The sequence below is a fragment of the Ovis aries genome, chromosome 3 (assembly GCF_016772045.2).
Source record: "Ovis aries strain OAR_USU_Benz2616 breed Rambouillet chromosome 3, ARS-UI_Ramb_v3.0, whole genome shotgun sequence".
Classification (NCBI taxonomy): Eukaryota; Metazoa; Chordata; class Mammalia; order Artiodactyla; family Bovidae; genus Ovis; species Ovis aries.
The window spans coordinates 85359210-85376682 of NC_056056.1; the positions used below are offsets into that span (position 1 = coordinate 85359210).

At 40.9% G+C, this 17473-nt stretch overlaps 1 protein-coding gene across 8 annotated transcripts in view; it reads left to right on the forward strand.

The window, feature by feature from the left end:
• DHX57 (DExH-box helicase 57) overlaps positions 1–12425 on the forward strand; it is a 66550-nt gene extending 54125 nt beyond the window's left edge. For all 8 annotated transcript variants that reach the window (XM_042248082.1, XM_060412251.1, XM_042248083.1 and 5 more), the window contains 5 exons: positions 3550–3687; positions 4336–4410; positions 6449–6583; positions 9963–10163; positions 11778–12425. In XM_042248082.1, coding sequence (XP_042104016.1) covers positions 3550–3687; positions 4336–4410; positions 6449–6583; positions 9963–10163; positions 11778–11921 — 693 coding nt within the window. In that variant the 3' untranslated portion in view covers positions 11922–12425. The remainder of the gene's footprint in view (positions 1–3549; positions 3688–4335; positions 4411–6448; positions 6584–9962; positions 10164–11777) is intronic.
• The last annotated feature ends 5048 nt before the right edge of the window (positions 12426–17473 follow it).

Genomic DNA, 17473 nt, shown 5'->3' on the forward strand with positions numbered 1-17473 from the left:
CCTACCTTGACATTGAAAATATTTTTGGAATATGCTTGGCTTCACCAGCTGTGTAAAACAGACTCCTGAACTATGACATCAGGCCTTCTGTGCTGAACCTTTCAATTCACCGGTTTTTCCTCTTCTCAGTGAATCTGTGTTTAACTTACGTGGAGGCTATGGGAATGTAGCCATTCTGCGGATTACTGCTTACTAGAAATCACTTTTTTCAGTGATTATACCAAACATCCTTAACCTGGATCCATAACCCCCTGAAATTGTTTCCAAAGTCACGCCCTTATACATATGTGCACTATTCTGGAGAAAGAGAACAAAGCTTTCATTGAGTCTCAAAGGTATCAATGACCATCCCCAAATCCCTTACCTTCTCCCTAAAACCAAAGAACAAATAGTGAACCAGATTTTCTTTATTTTTATTTTTTTTTTCAGATTTTCTTTATTAATTCTTCTGTCCATCAGAGGCTACTGTGTCAAAAACGAGTACACGAGAAAGGTTTATTATCTTTTGTATAATCATAGACAGGGCTCTGTCTTCTGTTGTGACAATATTTTAGGCCCTTTTCCATAGCAGCATGAAAATCCAGAATAATAATGGTGTATATATTTATAGAGCCTCCATTTCACTCAAATTTTGAAGCTAGGGAGGTGGAAAGACTTTCTTTCCATATTAGATGATGTTTTGGAATAGAACACAAAACTAATGTTCATACCTGACAGCTAGTTACCTCTCTACCCCATAAGGACCGTCAGAGCAGAGATTTTATGTTTTTTTCAGTTCTATATCCCCAGTGCCTAGAAGAGTACTTAGAACAAGTTGATGCCCAGTAAAATTCATTGAATGCATGAGTGAATGAGTTTGTTTATTGACAGTGAAGTTCAGTTCAGTTGCTCAGTTGTGTCTGACTCTTTGCGACCCCATGAATCGCAGCATGCCAGGCCTCCCTGTCCATCACCGTCTCCCAAAGTTCATTCAAACTCATGTCCATCGAGTCAGTGATGCCATCCAGGCATCTCATCCTCTGTCATCCCCTTCTCCTCCTGTCCCCAATCCCTCCCAGCATCAGAGTCTTTTCCAGTGAGCCAACTCTTTGCATGAGGTGGCCAAAGTACTGGAGTTTCTCAGTACTGAGAAATCCCAGGGCTGATATCCCTCAGAATGGACTGGTTGGATCTCCTTGCAGTCCAAGGGACTCTCAAGAGTCTTCTCCAGCACCACAGTTCAAAAGAGACCTCAGAACCATCCCAGTATTTGCCTTCCTCCTTCTCTGCCTTTAGGTGTACTACAAAGAGACCTTTGGAGAAGACAGAGGCTCTGGCTTTAATCTAAGTATAAGAAAAGCAGTGATTTTCAATCTTGGCCACACATTAGATTCACCTGAGGAAGCTTAAAAAAAATGCAAAATGCCCAAATTCCACCCCACGCCAGTTACATCTGGATCTCTAGGGGTAGGGCCTGAGCATCTGTTTATTCTCCTTGTTGTGAATTCAACAAGTCATTCTCATATGCTGCAAGGGTTGAGAACCACTGGTCTAAAGGTATTTTATATGTAAAGCACAATAATACTTCCTTGAGTCCTTAAGACTTTTAAGTGTAAAAGATACCTTTAAATTATATATATATATATTTACTAAATTTGATCTTTTTCCTTTATTTACGTTAGATTATTAGGCTGTATTTAGATGTTTCAGTGATCTTTGAGGTTCATCCATTACTTCTTTTCACTAAATTCCAGCTTAGAGCATAGAATTAGTTTTAATAAGATACCAATAAAAGCTTGTCATGAAATAGAACTCTGGGATATTTGAATCCCAGTTGTATTTTTGCCATGTTATCCATCTGTACTTGAGACAGTCCAAGAAAACACTTAAATTGTCATCAGAGACAGAGCCATTGCTTGGCTTTCCATTCCTTTGATTGGCGTCATCTGCTTCTGTGTTGTCTGATAGACACCCAGTATTTGAACAGAAGCCAAAAACGGGTTTGTTTTCATTCTGGTGCTCAGCTACAGAATGAGTGTGTAAATATAAACCAATTAATAGTATTCCTATTCCCAGGGGAAAATATGAGCCAGCAAGTCTACAAGGTAAGAGAAAGGGAATGTTTCTGAGGTGGGTATTCTGTATCCATTGAGAGAGAACGCCAACCGCTTTAAGCTCAGAGAAGGCACTATAAGGACCCCAGCAGAAAGGAAGTAGGAAAAATGAACAGGGTCACAGCACCATGAGTTAGGGTTCCAATCACAATACACTACATTTCTGGCTGTAAGCATTGCCAGAAAAAATCAGACCTGTGCAAAATCCAGTTAATTTTTTTGTAAACACCTGACCTGCCTCTTGAGAAACCTATATGCAGGTCAGGAAGCAACAGTTAAAACTGGACATGAAACAACAGACTGGTTCCAAATAGGAAAAGGAGTACGTCAAGGCTGTATATTGTTACCCTGCTTATTTAACTTATATGCAGAGTACATTATGAGAAACGCTGGGCTGGAAGAAGCACAAGCTGGAATCAAGATTGCCAGGAGAAATATCAATAACCTCAGATATGCAGATGACACCACCTTTATGGCAGAAAGTGAAGAGGAACTAAAAAGCCTCTTGATGAAAGTGAAAGAGGAGAGTGAAAAGGTTGGCTTAAAGCTCAACATTCAGAAAATGAAGATCATGGCATCTGGTCCCATCACGTCATGGGAAATAGATGGGGAAACAGTGGAAACAGTGTCAGACTTTATTTTTTTGGGCTCCAAAATCACTGCAGATGGTGACTGTAGCCATGAAATTAAAAGACGCTTACTCCTTGGAAGAAAAGTTATGACCAACCTAGATAACATATTCAAAAGCAGAGACGTTACTTTGCCAACAAAGGTCCGTCAAGGCTATGGTTTTTCCAGTGGTCATATATGGATGTGAGAGTTGGACTGTGAAGAAAGCTGAGCGCTGAAGAATTGATGCTTTTGAACTTGGAGAAGACTCCTGAGAGTCCCTTGGACTGCAAGGATATCCAACCAGTCCATTCTGAAGCAGATCAGCTGTGGGTGTTCTTTGGAGGGAATGATGCTAAAGCTGAAGCGCCAGTACTTTGGTCACCTCATGCGAAGAGTTGACTCATTGGAAAAGACTGATGCTGGGAGGGATTGGGGACAGGAGGAGAAGGGGGCGACCCAGGATGAGATGGCTGGATGGCATCACTGACTCGATGGACATGAGTTTGAGTGAACTCCAGGAGATGGTGATGGACAGGGAGGCCTGACGTGCTGCGATTCATGGGGTCACAAAGAGTCGGACACAACTGCGCGACTGAGCTGAACTGAACAATTAAATGATCTTTGGGTTTTCTGAAATTTGTGAATTTCTGTGTAACAGTTTTACTCTGTCTGCTGGTTTGTATAAGTGAAAACTGCCCTTCTGGGAATGAACAGACAAGATATTCTTCATACTTGTCTGGTAAACCCATGAGTCCACTGTCCACTAAATTAATTCATTTTAGTAGTCATTTTTGCCTTTGATGTGTCAGTGTCTCTGCTTAAAGACTTTCTCCACTTGTTTCAGGAAATGGCAAGCCTGAAACGACAGTTCACTGAACTGTTATCGGACATTGGCTTTGTTAAGGAGGGACTCCGAGCAAGGGAAATTGAGAAAAGGGCCCAAGGAGGAGGAGATGGTATATTGGATGCCACAGGAGAAGAGGTAAAGTGTGTGCAGGTAGCTCTTATTTTATTTCTCTTTAATGATCATATACTTAGTCTATTACCTGAGGAATACCTGTAGGCCTTCTTCACTTAAGCCCTGGGAGCAATAGGTTAGTGGCAGTCTTGATTTCCTTCTTTCCACAAATGTCAACTAACACTCATAAAAACAAAGGTTTTTCTGTTTCTTGTTGCTTTTGCTATTTTTGTTTTATTTACATAGATTTTTGGTGAGTCCATTAGAGATAAAACAGACTTTCCAGTAATGTCTTCTTAATCAGACCAGCCTTTTTCAAACCAAGGATAGTTTTATATTTAACTATAGGAAGAACAATTCAAGATGAACCTGATGTCACGCTCAGTGCAGTTAATACTTTCTAGAAATTGTGAACATCTCACAAACCCGAATCTTTCTCTCCACTGATCCTTAGGAACACTGGCTTTATAACTGCTTTGCAGAGATCTTGAAAATAATTGTGGGCTTCTTGGAATGGGTCCTGTGTGAATGTAGTTGAGTAGATTGCTTTCTTAGAAATAATTTTTCACATGCTTTTAAGATAGAAGTCAAAAGAAATATAATAGTAAATTCTAAGGCACAGACAGAAATAGTCACATTATTTATAAGATTAACACTGTATTTCTCTCACAGGCAAACTCAAATGCTGAGAACCCCAAGCTGATATCAGCAATGCTGTGTGCTGCTCTGTATCCAAATGTAGTGCAGGTAACAGAACGTTTTCCTGGTCCCCCCACTTCTTGTTGGTTTGATTTGTAGCCAAGAGATGTAAGTTAAGACACTCACATTAAACATCTAAAGACACACACACACACAGCCTTTTAAACTTAGTTTATATTTCCAATCCTTCAATTCTCCAAATGTGTTTAGATATAGAATCTTAAAGAACACATTCATTATATAAAATAAGGTGCCTTTTTAATCCTTCTGACATGATATTCCAGAAATCAAAATGGGCATAAATGTCACTGTCAGCCAGTCTGTGCATAACTAACCTAGGCTTAGGTCGAAATTTGATTCTACTACAGCTCCCATTATGCCCTCTCAGTTCAGCTCAGCTCAGTCGCTCAGTCGTGTCCGACTCTTTGCGACCCCATGAATCGCAGCACGCCAGGCCTCCCTGTCCATCACCAACTCCCGGAGTCCACTCAGACTCACGCCCATCGAGTCAGTGATGCCATCCAGCCATCTCATCCTCTGTCATCCCCTTCTCCTCCTGCCCCCAATCCCTCCCAGCATCAGAGTCTTTTCCAATGAGTCAGCTCTTCGCCTGAGGTGGCCAAAGTACTGGAGCTTCAGCTTTAGCATCATTATGCCTTCTACTCTGGGCTAAAATTAGATAAGAACAGAATCAAGTCAGTGCTTTGCCATGGGACATCTGTGATCTCTTCTGGAAACTGTACCTGAGTGGAGTATTGGACTTGCGGTTTGATCATCTCGTCCCTGTCAACCTCAGAATGTGAATTTGTCAGCGTACTGAGCGCTTCTCGTAGCTGTTTGCTATATACTCAGCTGACATCTGTTGATTCTTTTATGGCTTAGTTTTGCTTCGTGCTTGCATGCTTTTGAAACCATTTGCAGCTTCTCCAAATGATTTTTTTTTTTTCAAGTAAAAGCAATGGAGACAATTGAAAAATCAGGGGTGGATGGGATGAATAAGCCCAACACAGAAGATTTTTAGGGCAGTAAAAATACTGTGCGTGATACCATAACGATAGATACGTATCACACTTGTCCAAACCCTTGGAATATACAACAACAAGAGTGAACCCTCACGTAAACTGTGGGCTTTAGGTGATTGTGATTTGAAAATTTCTTTAATCCACCCTTTCTAGATAGCAGTTTCGTTTCTAAGGATTTATTATGAGAAAATAATTGCATATTTATGTAAAGATACAGCTAGGAGAATATTTGCAATTATAAACAGCACTAGAATGAATGGTCTAAAACTCCAATAATAGGGAATTTATTGGTTAAATTATTACATGTCATTACAGTGATCCTATATTAGTTTTGGTATATATTTTATATCATTTGTTTGTCTCCATTTCTATATTATGAAGATCTAATAGAAAACTAAAGTGTTTCTCAAATATTTTTATTTCTTAATCATGAGATTACAAGAGATTTTTCCTAGTATATATATATTTTTATTGAAGTATAGTTGATTAACAGTATTGTGTTAGTTTTAGGTGTAGAGCAGTGATTCAGTTTTATATATTTTTTCAGACTATTTTCCATTATAGGTTCTTATAAGATATTGAATATTGTTCCCTGTGTTGCACAGTACTGTTGCTTTTTACAGTAAATATGGGGGTATGTGTGTGTACATAAGCTTTTCAGTTGTTTCAAATGAAACAGTCTATTCATTCATAGAGGGGTTTTTTTTTTTGCTGTTTTGAAAAAGTCACTTGGAAGTATTGGCCTGGTATGGGAGGTGTCAGCGGATTCCCAGCCAGTGTTGCCAGCAGGATCTCTTTTCCCGATACTCAGTGCGCACCTGAGACATCAGCATGGTTTCTCCCCCATGTGGCTGGTGTGTGGTATAGTCACCCAGGACTACTGCAGTTATATCCACACTTCTTCATGGTTAAAAAAAGAAAGCAAGCATGCTTCTACTGCTTTTAAAAGGAAACTAAGAGAGAGGGAAGACGCAGCAAAGGCATTCAAACAAGATTTTGTGTCGGGATATACCCTACAATGGAAATACATACATATTTTTTTCTTATAACTATGTATTGTTTAGGTGAAAAGCCCAGAGGGGAAATTTCAGAAGACCAGTACCGGAGCTGTCAGAATGCAGCCAAAATCAGATGAGTTGAAGTTTGTCACCAAGAACGATGGATATGTACACATTCACCCTTCATCGGTGAACTATCAGGTCAGGATGGCTGGGTAAACTTACAGTCAGGTTCCGCATCCACAGATTCAGCCAACACAGATTGTGTAGTGCTGTAGCATTAGCTACTGAAAAGATCCAAATCTAAGGGGACCCACATGGTTCAAAGCCTTTTTGTTCAAGGGTCAGCTGTTTTTACATGTGGCAGGTCCTGGGGTGAGAAACAGTCCCTTAATTCACCCAAACCTTGTTCTGTCACTTGCTGTCCTTAGGTGCTGACTTGGGGAAGGTTGAATAAGCACAGATGTGCTAGAAATTGAACTATTAAGCCTGCTTTCAGATACAAAATTGTTTCTTTAAAGGTCGTGATGTAGTCCTTTGCCTCCATCTGTGCCTTAAGAGGCCTTGACCTATACTCTGATCCAGGCTTCTCAGCTTTCACTCTTCCTTCAGCCTCTTGCTGGATGCCTTCTGCTCCCATCACTCCACTAAATTCATCAGAAGTCATGAATAACTGGCAAGTTGTCAAATCTTGGGAACAAATTTCCGGCTTCTCATCATTCTTGACTCCTGTAGTATAAGACACTGCTGACCTCCCTACCTCTTGACACTATCTTTAATGTTTTTTGCTTCTGAAATATCACTTCTGTTTCTCTGATCATCGCCTTCCAGCTCCTTTACTAGATTCTCCTCCCTTGCTCTGAAAGCATGGTTCTGTCCCTGTCCTTATGTTCTTACCGCAGGGCACATAGTCTTCCTGAACCACCAGAGCACACCATCGTAGTTCTCACTGCCACCTACATTTTGACACAGACTCCAGATCTCTCTCATCCTTGGTTTCTTCTCTGAGTTCTTGCTGGAAATCACCATCTGGGTGCCTTCTTGTCTCCTCAAACTCAAAGGCTGGAAAACCAAACTCATTATCTCTGAATTCACTGCTCTCTGTTCCCTCTCTTGGTGAAATGGTACCAAATCAGAACCCCGGAGTCACATAAACCCTGCTTCTTTTCTCCTGATGCTAATCTAATTGGTCACCAGGTCCCAATAATTCCACCTTTTTGACGTATCTCAGATTTGCCCACTTCTCCTGTCCCTGCTGCCATTTCCTCAGTTCAGACCCCAGACATCTGTCTCTTGCCTAAAGTACTAATCTTACGTCCGGTGCTTGCTCTCTAGCCCTTTGTACTACTGCTTCCAGAGTCACCTTTACAAAGCACATCTCTGAGCATGTCACGAGTGTTAGTCACTCAGTCATGTCCACCTCTTTGCAGCCTCTTGGACCACAGGCTCTTAGCCCACCAGGCCCCTCCGTCCATGGGATTCTCCAGGCAAGAGTACTGGAGTGGGCTGCCATTCCCTTCTCCAGGGGTCTTTTGAACCCCAGGTCTCCTGCACTGCAAGCAGATTCTTTACTGTCTGAGTCACCAGGGAAGCCCACCTTTATAAAACATACCTTTGTTCGTGTCATACCGTCATTTAAAACTCTTCATCTGTGGAGTCGCTTTGTATGTGGAGCCTACTGTAAACTCTCCTATAACCTTTCACATCTAGCCCCTTCTTAGACCACCGCACCAGCTCCCTCTCTGTCACGCTCCAGGCCACACCAGATGACCGGCAGTATCTTCCAGTGCCGTGACACAGGACGCACTGTTCTCTGTGCCTGGAGTGGCATTCTCATTCCCCAGCAGGCTCCTACTTGGCTTTCAAGCCCAGTGCTCCTCTCCAGGGTGCTCCTTACTCCTGCCCCACCACTGTACAGCATGCGTTTTTCTGCTGCTGCATTTACCACATTCTCTTATGGTTTATGGTATGTCTCATTCATAGACTTTTGAAATTCCTGAAGACAGGAATTGAATTTTATTCATTTCCACATTCTCAACGTCTAGCACAGTGCCTCGCCAGCATGAAGGCAGATGTTCAACAAAGCTTCATCTCGATAAAGAGATGGAGGAAAAGAGAATGAAGAGAGTTTGAAGTGTGAGGGCTGGTCAGCCCCTAGAACTACTAAGTGAAGTGTCAACAAAGCCTGAAAAATATCTCCTTAAGCTCAGAAGAATCTGAGGACTGGGAGATCATCTGCCCTCTCCACTGCATGTGTACTTAGCAAACAGGCGCCCAAGTTATCTCCACTCCTCTCCTGAGTTTACCATGACATTTCTGCAGTAAATCTAAGTCATCCGTGCATCCAGTCAGTACCTGCCACCGTCTGTGTGCCAGGCACTGTTGTAGGCCATGGAGGACAGCAGATGAGCTAGGGAGACACGGTCTCTGCCCTCAGGGAGCTTAGGTTCCAGAGGGGAAGACAGGCAAGAAATAAGTAAACAATCTCAGGTGAACGACAGATGTTAGAAAACAAAACCATAAGAGATTGAGAGTGACAGGAGAGGGTTTTTTGAGGTTTTTTTAACTATAGTTGAAATTAACACAATGTTGTAAATCAGGTATATAGCTTCAGATTCATTTCTGTTATACATATATTGACTATAGTTCCCTGTGCTATACAGTAAATCCTTGTTATCTTTTATATACAGTGGTATCTATTAATCTCGTATTCCTAATTTACCCCTCCCCTTCCCAAGAGGGGCTGTTTTACATAGTGTGGTAAGGAAGAACTCCAAGGAGAAAAAATTGGACAGGTCCTAAATAAAGTAAAGGGCAAGTTATGCAAGTATCTAAAAAGAAAACCTTCTAAGCCGGGGAAATAAGTGCAAAGACCATGAGATGAGGGCACATTTGGTGTGTTCCGGCAAATGCAGGAAGGCAACCAGTGCAAACGAGGGGGAAGGTCAGGGGCGGCGGTGACAGAAGAGTTGCGATAAGCAGGCAGGAATCAGGTCGTGTGGGACCTTGTAATCCACAGTAAAGATCTGAGATTTTATCCTTGGGAAATCTCTGGAGGGTTTTGAGCCCTAACTGGTTTTTAAAAGATCACTGTGGCCACTGTATGGAAAAGAAACTGAGGATGCAAAGGGGCAGGTACATAGGAAGCCACTGCAGTGGTCTGTATGAGATGATGGTTTGTACAAGGTGGTAGCTGTAGAAGTGGAGGGGCTATGTCAGTTCATTGTGTATTTTGAAAATAGAACCATCAGGACTTAGTGATGATAGAGAGAGAGAGAAAGCAATCAAGGATGCTTCCAAATGTGGGCTTGAGCAACTAGGTGAATGGGAGTCTCACTTACTGAGCTAGTGAACCCGACAAGCATGGGAAAATGGAAAGTTCCCTTGAACGTAAGTCCAAGATACTTGTTAGCTGTCCAGGTGCAGACATCCCAATAGGCAGCTGCAAGTACAAGGCTAGAGCTCAGGGGAAGGTACAGGCTGAAGGTCATCTGGGGAGTCACTGTACAGGTGACAGGTAAATCCCTGGGACTGGTGGGATTCTGCTTACGTCGCCAGTGACATCACTGTCATGTTCCAGGTCAGACACTTTGACAGCCCCTACCTGGTGTACCACGAGAAGATCAAAACTAGTCGTGTGTTCATCCGAGACTGCAGCATGGTGTCTGTGTACCCACTGGTCTTGTTTGGAGGAGGCCAAGTGAATGTGCAGCTCCAAAAGGGAGAGTTTGTTGTTTCCCTGGATGATGGTTGGATCCGCTTTGCAGCTGCTTCCCATCAGGTAAGGGATAAGGGGCTCTGATAATATGAAATACAGGGCATTCCTTCAGGGAACAAGGACAACAGAGCTGTGTTAGAGTGAATGACGCGTGTGCAGGGGACACTGAGCAAGACTGAGGCTGAAGTAAGGCCAGGGGTGGAGCTGTAGTAAGAGCTGAAGAAGTGCACTGGGAGGGAAAGCCCAGGACAGAAGCTGTGAGTGAGGTATTGGAGCTTTCTGTTATAGAAATATAGAGAGAAAACATAGGTGAGCAGAAGTAAAAATTACCCTGATTCTACAGCCACCATTAAAAAAATAATAAAGATAATGGGTCTAAATGTTTTTATTCTCAGGTCTCAAATTATTCAGTATATGGAGTCTCTAGAAAACATTTAAGGGAGAGTATATTCAAGAAAAGATTTTAACATTTGCATCTGTTGGAAATCTTCTAATCTTCTATTGCAGGGGGTAGAAACACCAGTTCAAACATTACAGTGAAATACACCAATGAATTCCCTTTAAAGTCTAAAGCAGCACTGTCTAGGAGAAATATACGTGGCACATACCTAAGAATTTTTCTAGTAGCCACATTTTAAAAAAATAAATAGATGAAATTAATTTTAATGTATTTTATATCGCACAATTTTAATATATTTTATATAGCATAAAACATTTAAAAGTTTTAATTGTATCATGTAATCAGTATAAAAAATTGAGATTTTTATATTCTTTTTCATACTAAGTCTTCAAAATCTGGTGTGTATTTTATAGTCAGAGTACATCTCAGTTAAGACCAGGCGCATTTCATGTGTCATGAGATTAGCCACATGGGACAGTACAGGTCAGGAGGGCCAGGCAGGGTTGGTTTGATTGAACTGCTTAATGACAAAAGCCTGGCTGGCCCCTGGTATAGGATGGCTATAGCTCCTGCATGTCCAGGAAGCACATATGGCCCCAAAGTGGAGACAGAACGCTGCTTTCCTGAAGGCACACCTCGTCTTCTAAACCGGTTCCTGTCACTGAAGAATGTCATGGCCTCTAAGGCCTGGATCCCCTGAACCGTTCACTCTGGTGCATGGCATGAGCCGATTAGATCAGAGTGGCTACTCCAAGGTTGCCACAGAGTGGAGGAAGAGCCAGACAGATGTTGGCAAGACGTCCACAGTGCCACATCGGCACAAGCAATGTGCTGTGCTCCCACCCCATCTCCTCACCAATCAAAGCATAAAAATTCCAGAGTTAAGGAGATTTTTTGGTTTAATGTCTGCCATTTTTAATTCTCCATTTTCCTGCTTCTCCTCTCAGAGCTAATTGTAAAAGTTGGCCAAGCTTTAACATGCAGAACACTGCATAAAAGCTGTTTCTGGATTTAATCTTTTCTTTAAATGAAATGTGACAGAGGAGCCTTTTTATAATGGTCCCAGTTAGTACACTACAGAGCTGTATGTTCCTGTAATTGCATCAAGAAACTTTAGAAGCACTTTTAGAGGGAAGAAACAAAGGCATTTCGTTCTCCCCCCATGGAATTAATAGCAGAGACCTAGAACAATGGGCATCACAACTGGAGAATTCCCTTTAACCACTTTTCCTCCCCTGGTGGTCCAAGCACTGCTTACATCGCAACTTTCATTTTAGGTGGCTGAATTAGTAAAGGAACTTCGTTGTGAACTTGACCAGCTCCTCCAGGATAAGATAAAAAACCCAAGCATAGATCTGTGCACCTGTCCTCGAGGGTCACGGATCATCAGCATGATTGTGAAACTTGTCACCACACAGTGAAGACCTGTCGCGGAGAGCGCTCCCTCCTCACCCGCTTGCTCAGCTGGGAACCGATAGCGGCGCTTCTACATCCAGCTGCAGCGCGTGGGGCTGCCCTGGGGAAGGAGCCCAGGGCAGGCTCTGCTGCGTCAGCTGCGGCCACACACACCTTTAGGGACGTTTTCCAGACTGAGTGTTGCTAACCAAGCAGTGGGCACTCCTGCCTGGCACAGTTTGAAGTGTCAGTGTGAGACAGCTTAAAAACCAACCTGCCGGTTTTTTTTTTTTTTCCTGTCTGACTGCCCTGGAATGAATGAAGATCATCTGATAACACAAAAGTGAACGTTTAATACAGTGGTTTTAATCTCTATTTTTTTCCTGCTTTTTATTAGATTGAGATGAGGGGCATGAGGAGAAATACCAGTTGTTTTTTTCTGTCATAAAAGCTCAACTGAGAGAAATCAGAACAGAGAAGGAAAAAAAATCATGTGAGCAAGAAAAATTAAAACTTCATTTTCAGCCATAGGCATTATGTAAACTTCATTTGTGAGGGGTTTATTTTTACTCATTAAAATTCAGCTTAAAAAAAGTTGAGTTCTTATTTGTTATTAAAATGTGAGCTGGTTTTATCAGTAACACGCTTATTCTTAAAAGCAGAACAACCTGGGTGTTTTCATCCTCTTTTGGGTTTTCCATTTATGAGTCTTACTCTGTCTTTTGAACTCGCCCGGATCTAAGGGCCACATTTCACATTACCCGAAGGGGAATTTTAATGGTATTCTCAGAACATAGTTGGCATGGTTCAGGTTCATGGAGAAAGCTGCCATGCTAGTGTCAAATTTACAGCCATGAAAATACCTTCTATGAGAGTGCTTATTTTCAGTCACCACTTAGGTTAATGCAGCACTCACATTTGGGAAAAAACATGAATACATTTACCTTGGCTAGATAGTTTTCAGTGTCCAAGAAGAATTCCAGAAAAATGAGTGGAAGACGTATTCTTGTATGTGTAGCCCTCAGGTAGAGAGTTTCCCACTACAGATAGAATTCACACTAACTCAACAAAAGCACCTCAGTGAAGGATGTTCACCTTTCAAGCTATTAAAGTTTCCAGGAAACCTCCTAGACTGTTCAAATGGTCACACATATCAGTGGTCCCCAACCTTTTTGGCATTAGGGACCAGTTTGATGGAAGACAATTTTTCCACAGACTCGAGTAGAGGGGAATGGTTTGGGGATGATTCAAGCGTATCAGCCCCACCTTAAATCATCAGGCATTAAATCCCGGCAGTTAGGGGCCCTGGCATATATGATATCACATGTATAATCTAAAAAAAAATAAGTGATTCAAACAAACTTATTTACAAAACAGAAATAGACTCACAGGCATAGAAAACTTATGGTTATCAAAGGGTATAGCAGGGTGGGAGGTAGAGAGATGGGAAAGAAATTAGGAGTTTGGGATTAACATGTAAATACTACTATGTATAAAATAGGTTAACAAGGAACTGCTATATGGCACAGGGAACTATAGTCAATATCTTTTAATAAAAAGAATGAAAAAGTATATTCAATATATGTATAACTGAATCACTTTGCTGTACATTTGAAACATTTTAAATTAACTATATCAATAAAAAAAAAGAAAACACATAAATCCTATCAATCTGTAGGTGTGCCAGACTGAAAAAGTTTGGAATGCCTTGACTGAAGGCATTCATAAGAAAATCCTCACCCCAAACTAAATTTCTTAAAGCTCATCATTGCAATTTTGAAATAAATGAAATTGGATTCTTTCTTTGTGATTCAAGTCAGAATGCAGTAGTATTTCAAGGTGAAACTGGATTTCCAAGCACTAATAAGATGGTCAGCTTTTAACGTTTATTTTATGGAGAAGTCTGTAAATGATTTCTCAGATATTTATTTTACAGGAATCTAGTTAGGGAACAATATTAAATTAAGTGCTCGCTACAAAATTAGCCCACACTGCTGTTTTGTCCAACATGTAACTGGGAAGTTCTCAGGAAATGAAAATAATTCAACACTTAGGGAGGGGGTCAGGTTGATAAAACATTAGCTTGGTCTTCTTCCTTCTGGAGTTCCATATCTGAATGTTACAACTCAAACTCCCTGACAAGTAATGAACTTTAGTCTGTCCCCATTCTGTTATCTGAGCAGTTTACTGTATCAAAGCATGCAGACTCTGGATCCGTAGGCACGAAAATTTTTTCTATTTCTTGGCAATGGTCTGAATGTTTCCCTGAGAGGTTGTCATAAAATAAGACCTTATGAAAGTGAGATAGGCTGGGGTCTGGGGCTCTTTGCCTTAGTGCTTGTACCTAGGCAAACGTCTCCTGGAGCAACAAAGTAACAAAATATATATATATATATATGTAAGGGACTAAAAATAACTGTGTAAATGGGCAGTGGTGCAACTTATGAACAAGATACAAAAAGAGCAAAAACCCAAACAGCACTGCCAAGGGTGTGGGCAGACCACCTTTGCCATCCCTCTGGCCTAACCCCTGCATCCACCCCTGCCCTCACCCTGTTTAAGAACCCAGCGCACCCCTCCTCAAGGAGTGAGCAAGGGAACCTACTTGTTTCTCTTCCCTCCTGCTGCAGTAGGAGTCCCCAAAAGCCTTGCCCAAGTTTGGCCTTTTGTCAACTTCTACTGATTAAGGAGGCCAAGAACCCAAGTCAGTAACAAAAGTACTTTGTAAAATTAAAATACAGCAAATGTAAGCAAATTGGGACTGAGGGGTGGTTTTCAGATGCAGCCCAGGCTGGCTCTAAGGGGACAGCACTCTGTTGTGGTCTCAGTTGCTGGTACTGACAGCTAGTGAGCTTGGGCTTCAAGCTCTGAGGGTATCTTGTGGGTTTCACTCACTTGCTATATAAATAATGGATTCCTGGGAGTTCCCAGGGATAGGAGTATGGTCACACCGCCATTACTATGCCTGAACAAGCCTAGGCAGAGGCTGCCTCTTTCCTCCTAAATCATGCTAGAATTAAGCATAATTCCTAGGGTTTATTTTCCCCCAAATGCAGGGGGATATTTGTTTAATATGTACAAGGTAAGCTATATTGTTTTCAGAAATTAGAGCTTGACTGTGAATCTGTGTCAGTCAATATTTGAGTGCCATGGTACAGAGTGCCTTAAACAATGAGTACAATTTTTTATCACTGCAATAGTTTCAGATCCTTCTAGAGTGACAGGCTTCTTCCGCAATGGGTCATTAACATGGAGAAACTTTTTCTTGCCATTTCTAAGTTACCACTCAAAAGGTATATCAAAGACTGGTCTTAAATATGACTTGCAGCCAATCACTGACGCTTAAGGTGCTTTAAAATCTGTTTTCATAATTTGTTGCACCAAAGAGCAGAAAAAGAGTTCTTTTGGGGAACTGAAGCTCTGTGTATGAACCATTAGGAAAGAATAGAATCAGTGTTTCATAAAAACACAAGACAGCAGCCTAAATTTGAACTTTTCCCCACAGTTTGGCCTCTTTGCCCCATCCATGCCCGACTTGAGCCACCCAGCTGTACTCCCAAATCAGTTCTAAACCAGCTGCTTGGTAAACAAGCCAGAAAACAGCGCCCCAGTGAGATAGCTGGGAAGAGGACACCTTGGAATCAATAGACTGGGAGGGTTTTTTCACCTCTATTTCAGTGTTTTAGGAAAGAAACAAATGGCAGCAAAAGCCAGCATAAGAGGGGTTTGTTTGGAAAAGCAACTACTCAGGGGTGGCTTTGGAAATTCAGCCCAATCCCATAACTACCAACAATGTGAAGCAGTATTTAGGATGATGACCCTGACATGTTACAAATACAAATATTGCTTAACATTTCAATAGAAGCATTTCAAAACAGCGAAGTTTTTAAAAATTATTCCTTATGTAGAAAATGAAGTTCCTGCTGCCTCCCTCCAACCTAGCTGTTACCAAAAATGACCTGAAGGAGTTAATTTTCCTTTTATGTTCAATGATTTTAATCAAGAAACTATCCTTTCCTGTTTTTTCTACAACAATTAAAAGACAAGCTAAGTTAACCAAAAAGACTCATTTACTTCATGAGTAAATGAGTACTTATTTACTTTATTTACTTCTGCTTTTAATAAGTTTTGTCTCATTCCATTCTTGAGTTTCAAATGTGTAATTTGAAAGGTTAACAGGAAAAAAAAAAATGAAAGGTTAAGATACTTCTATTGTAAGACTTTATTTGTCCAGAGATTAATTTTAACAAATATATGTACAAAAACGAAAGAAGTTTCCTCATGGGAGAAAATGTAGTTTTTATTTGAAAATCTGGTTCTCAACTTGGGGCACTTTTGCTCACGAGGGAACACCTGGCAATATTTGGAGATGTCACATATGAAGGGGGAAAGAGTATCCTCGGTAACTAGTGGTTAGAAGCCAAGGATGCTGCTAAATATCCTACCTGCACAGGACACTGGAACAACAACAACAACAAAATCACCCATTCAAACTGCCAGTGCCAAGGTAAAGAAAACCATTCTAAACAAAATGAGATAGGGGACTGCTTATAAAGTCTATTAGTTATCAGTCAGATATAAAGTATGCCCATAGTTGTCTTTAAAAATATAAGTATACTTGGACTAACTGAAAGCAAAATCTCTGCCAAATCAACTCTAATAAACATGCACTGTGTGACTAGGAGCTTAAGAGTGTATCATTTTATTAAAAATACACAGTACTTGAGAGATTGAGGTAAATGTATGTAAGAATGGCAAAGTCATGCACAGATAGGTAGGGATATTTTTCCTTTAAAAAGATGTTCTATCATGAAAAATTTTTTTAAGTCATTTATTTTGAAAATGTGAAAAGTCAAGACATGCTTTTTGAAAATATAGTTAACATAATTGCGTGTGATACTAACATTGCTAACACTCTCCACTGCAAAAGTTAAGTTTTCATACTTAGGTCCGTCCATATTAAGGTGTTTAAAACATGAACACATGCACCCTTATCTATTATTTGAACAGAGTCCAATCTAGTAGACTTTGGCCAATAAGCTAAAACACAAATTGGGTTAATAAAAGGGGGGATGGGAGTATACAGCACTACAGGTGTATGATTGTAAAATGCTTAAATCTAACATGAAGCCTAACCAGAACTATAATTTCTGTGTTCAGTCATCCACCTCCCATAGTTTGAACCAGAAAGAAAAAATCAGTTTTGTTTTAGGACTTGATTATTAGTAAGGTGACCACACTGAATGTCAAAAACGTGTTGTGTACTTTAAAAGACAGATGTCTTTACCGTCAGAGGCTGTGCTATACCATGGGCGCCAAGGGACTACCCATGTGAGGGAACTAATCCACTAATTATAGAGCCAGCATAAAACAGCTTCTAATGAGACATTTCTCTTAATGCCACTCTTCTGTCTCAAATTCACCTGTGCTCTTTCCCATTTAGACTCCAGCTGTCCCCATTACTTCTAGCCCATAAATCTTTATACCATCCTTTTCTACTGTAAGCATGGCTAAGACTGGATTAATCGAAGCATGCAATCTGATTAGTTAACAAGAAGGCCGATTGTCTACTTTATAA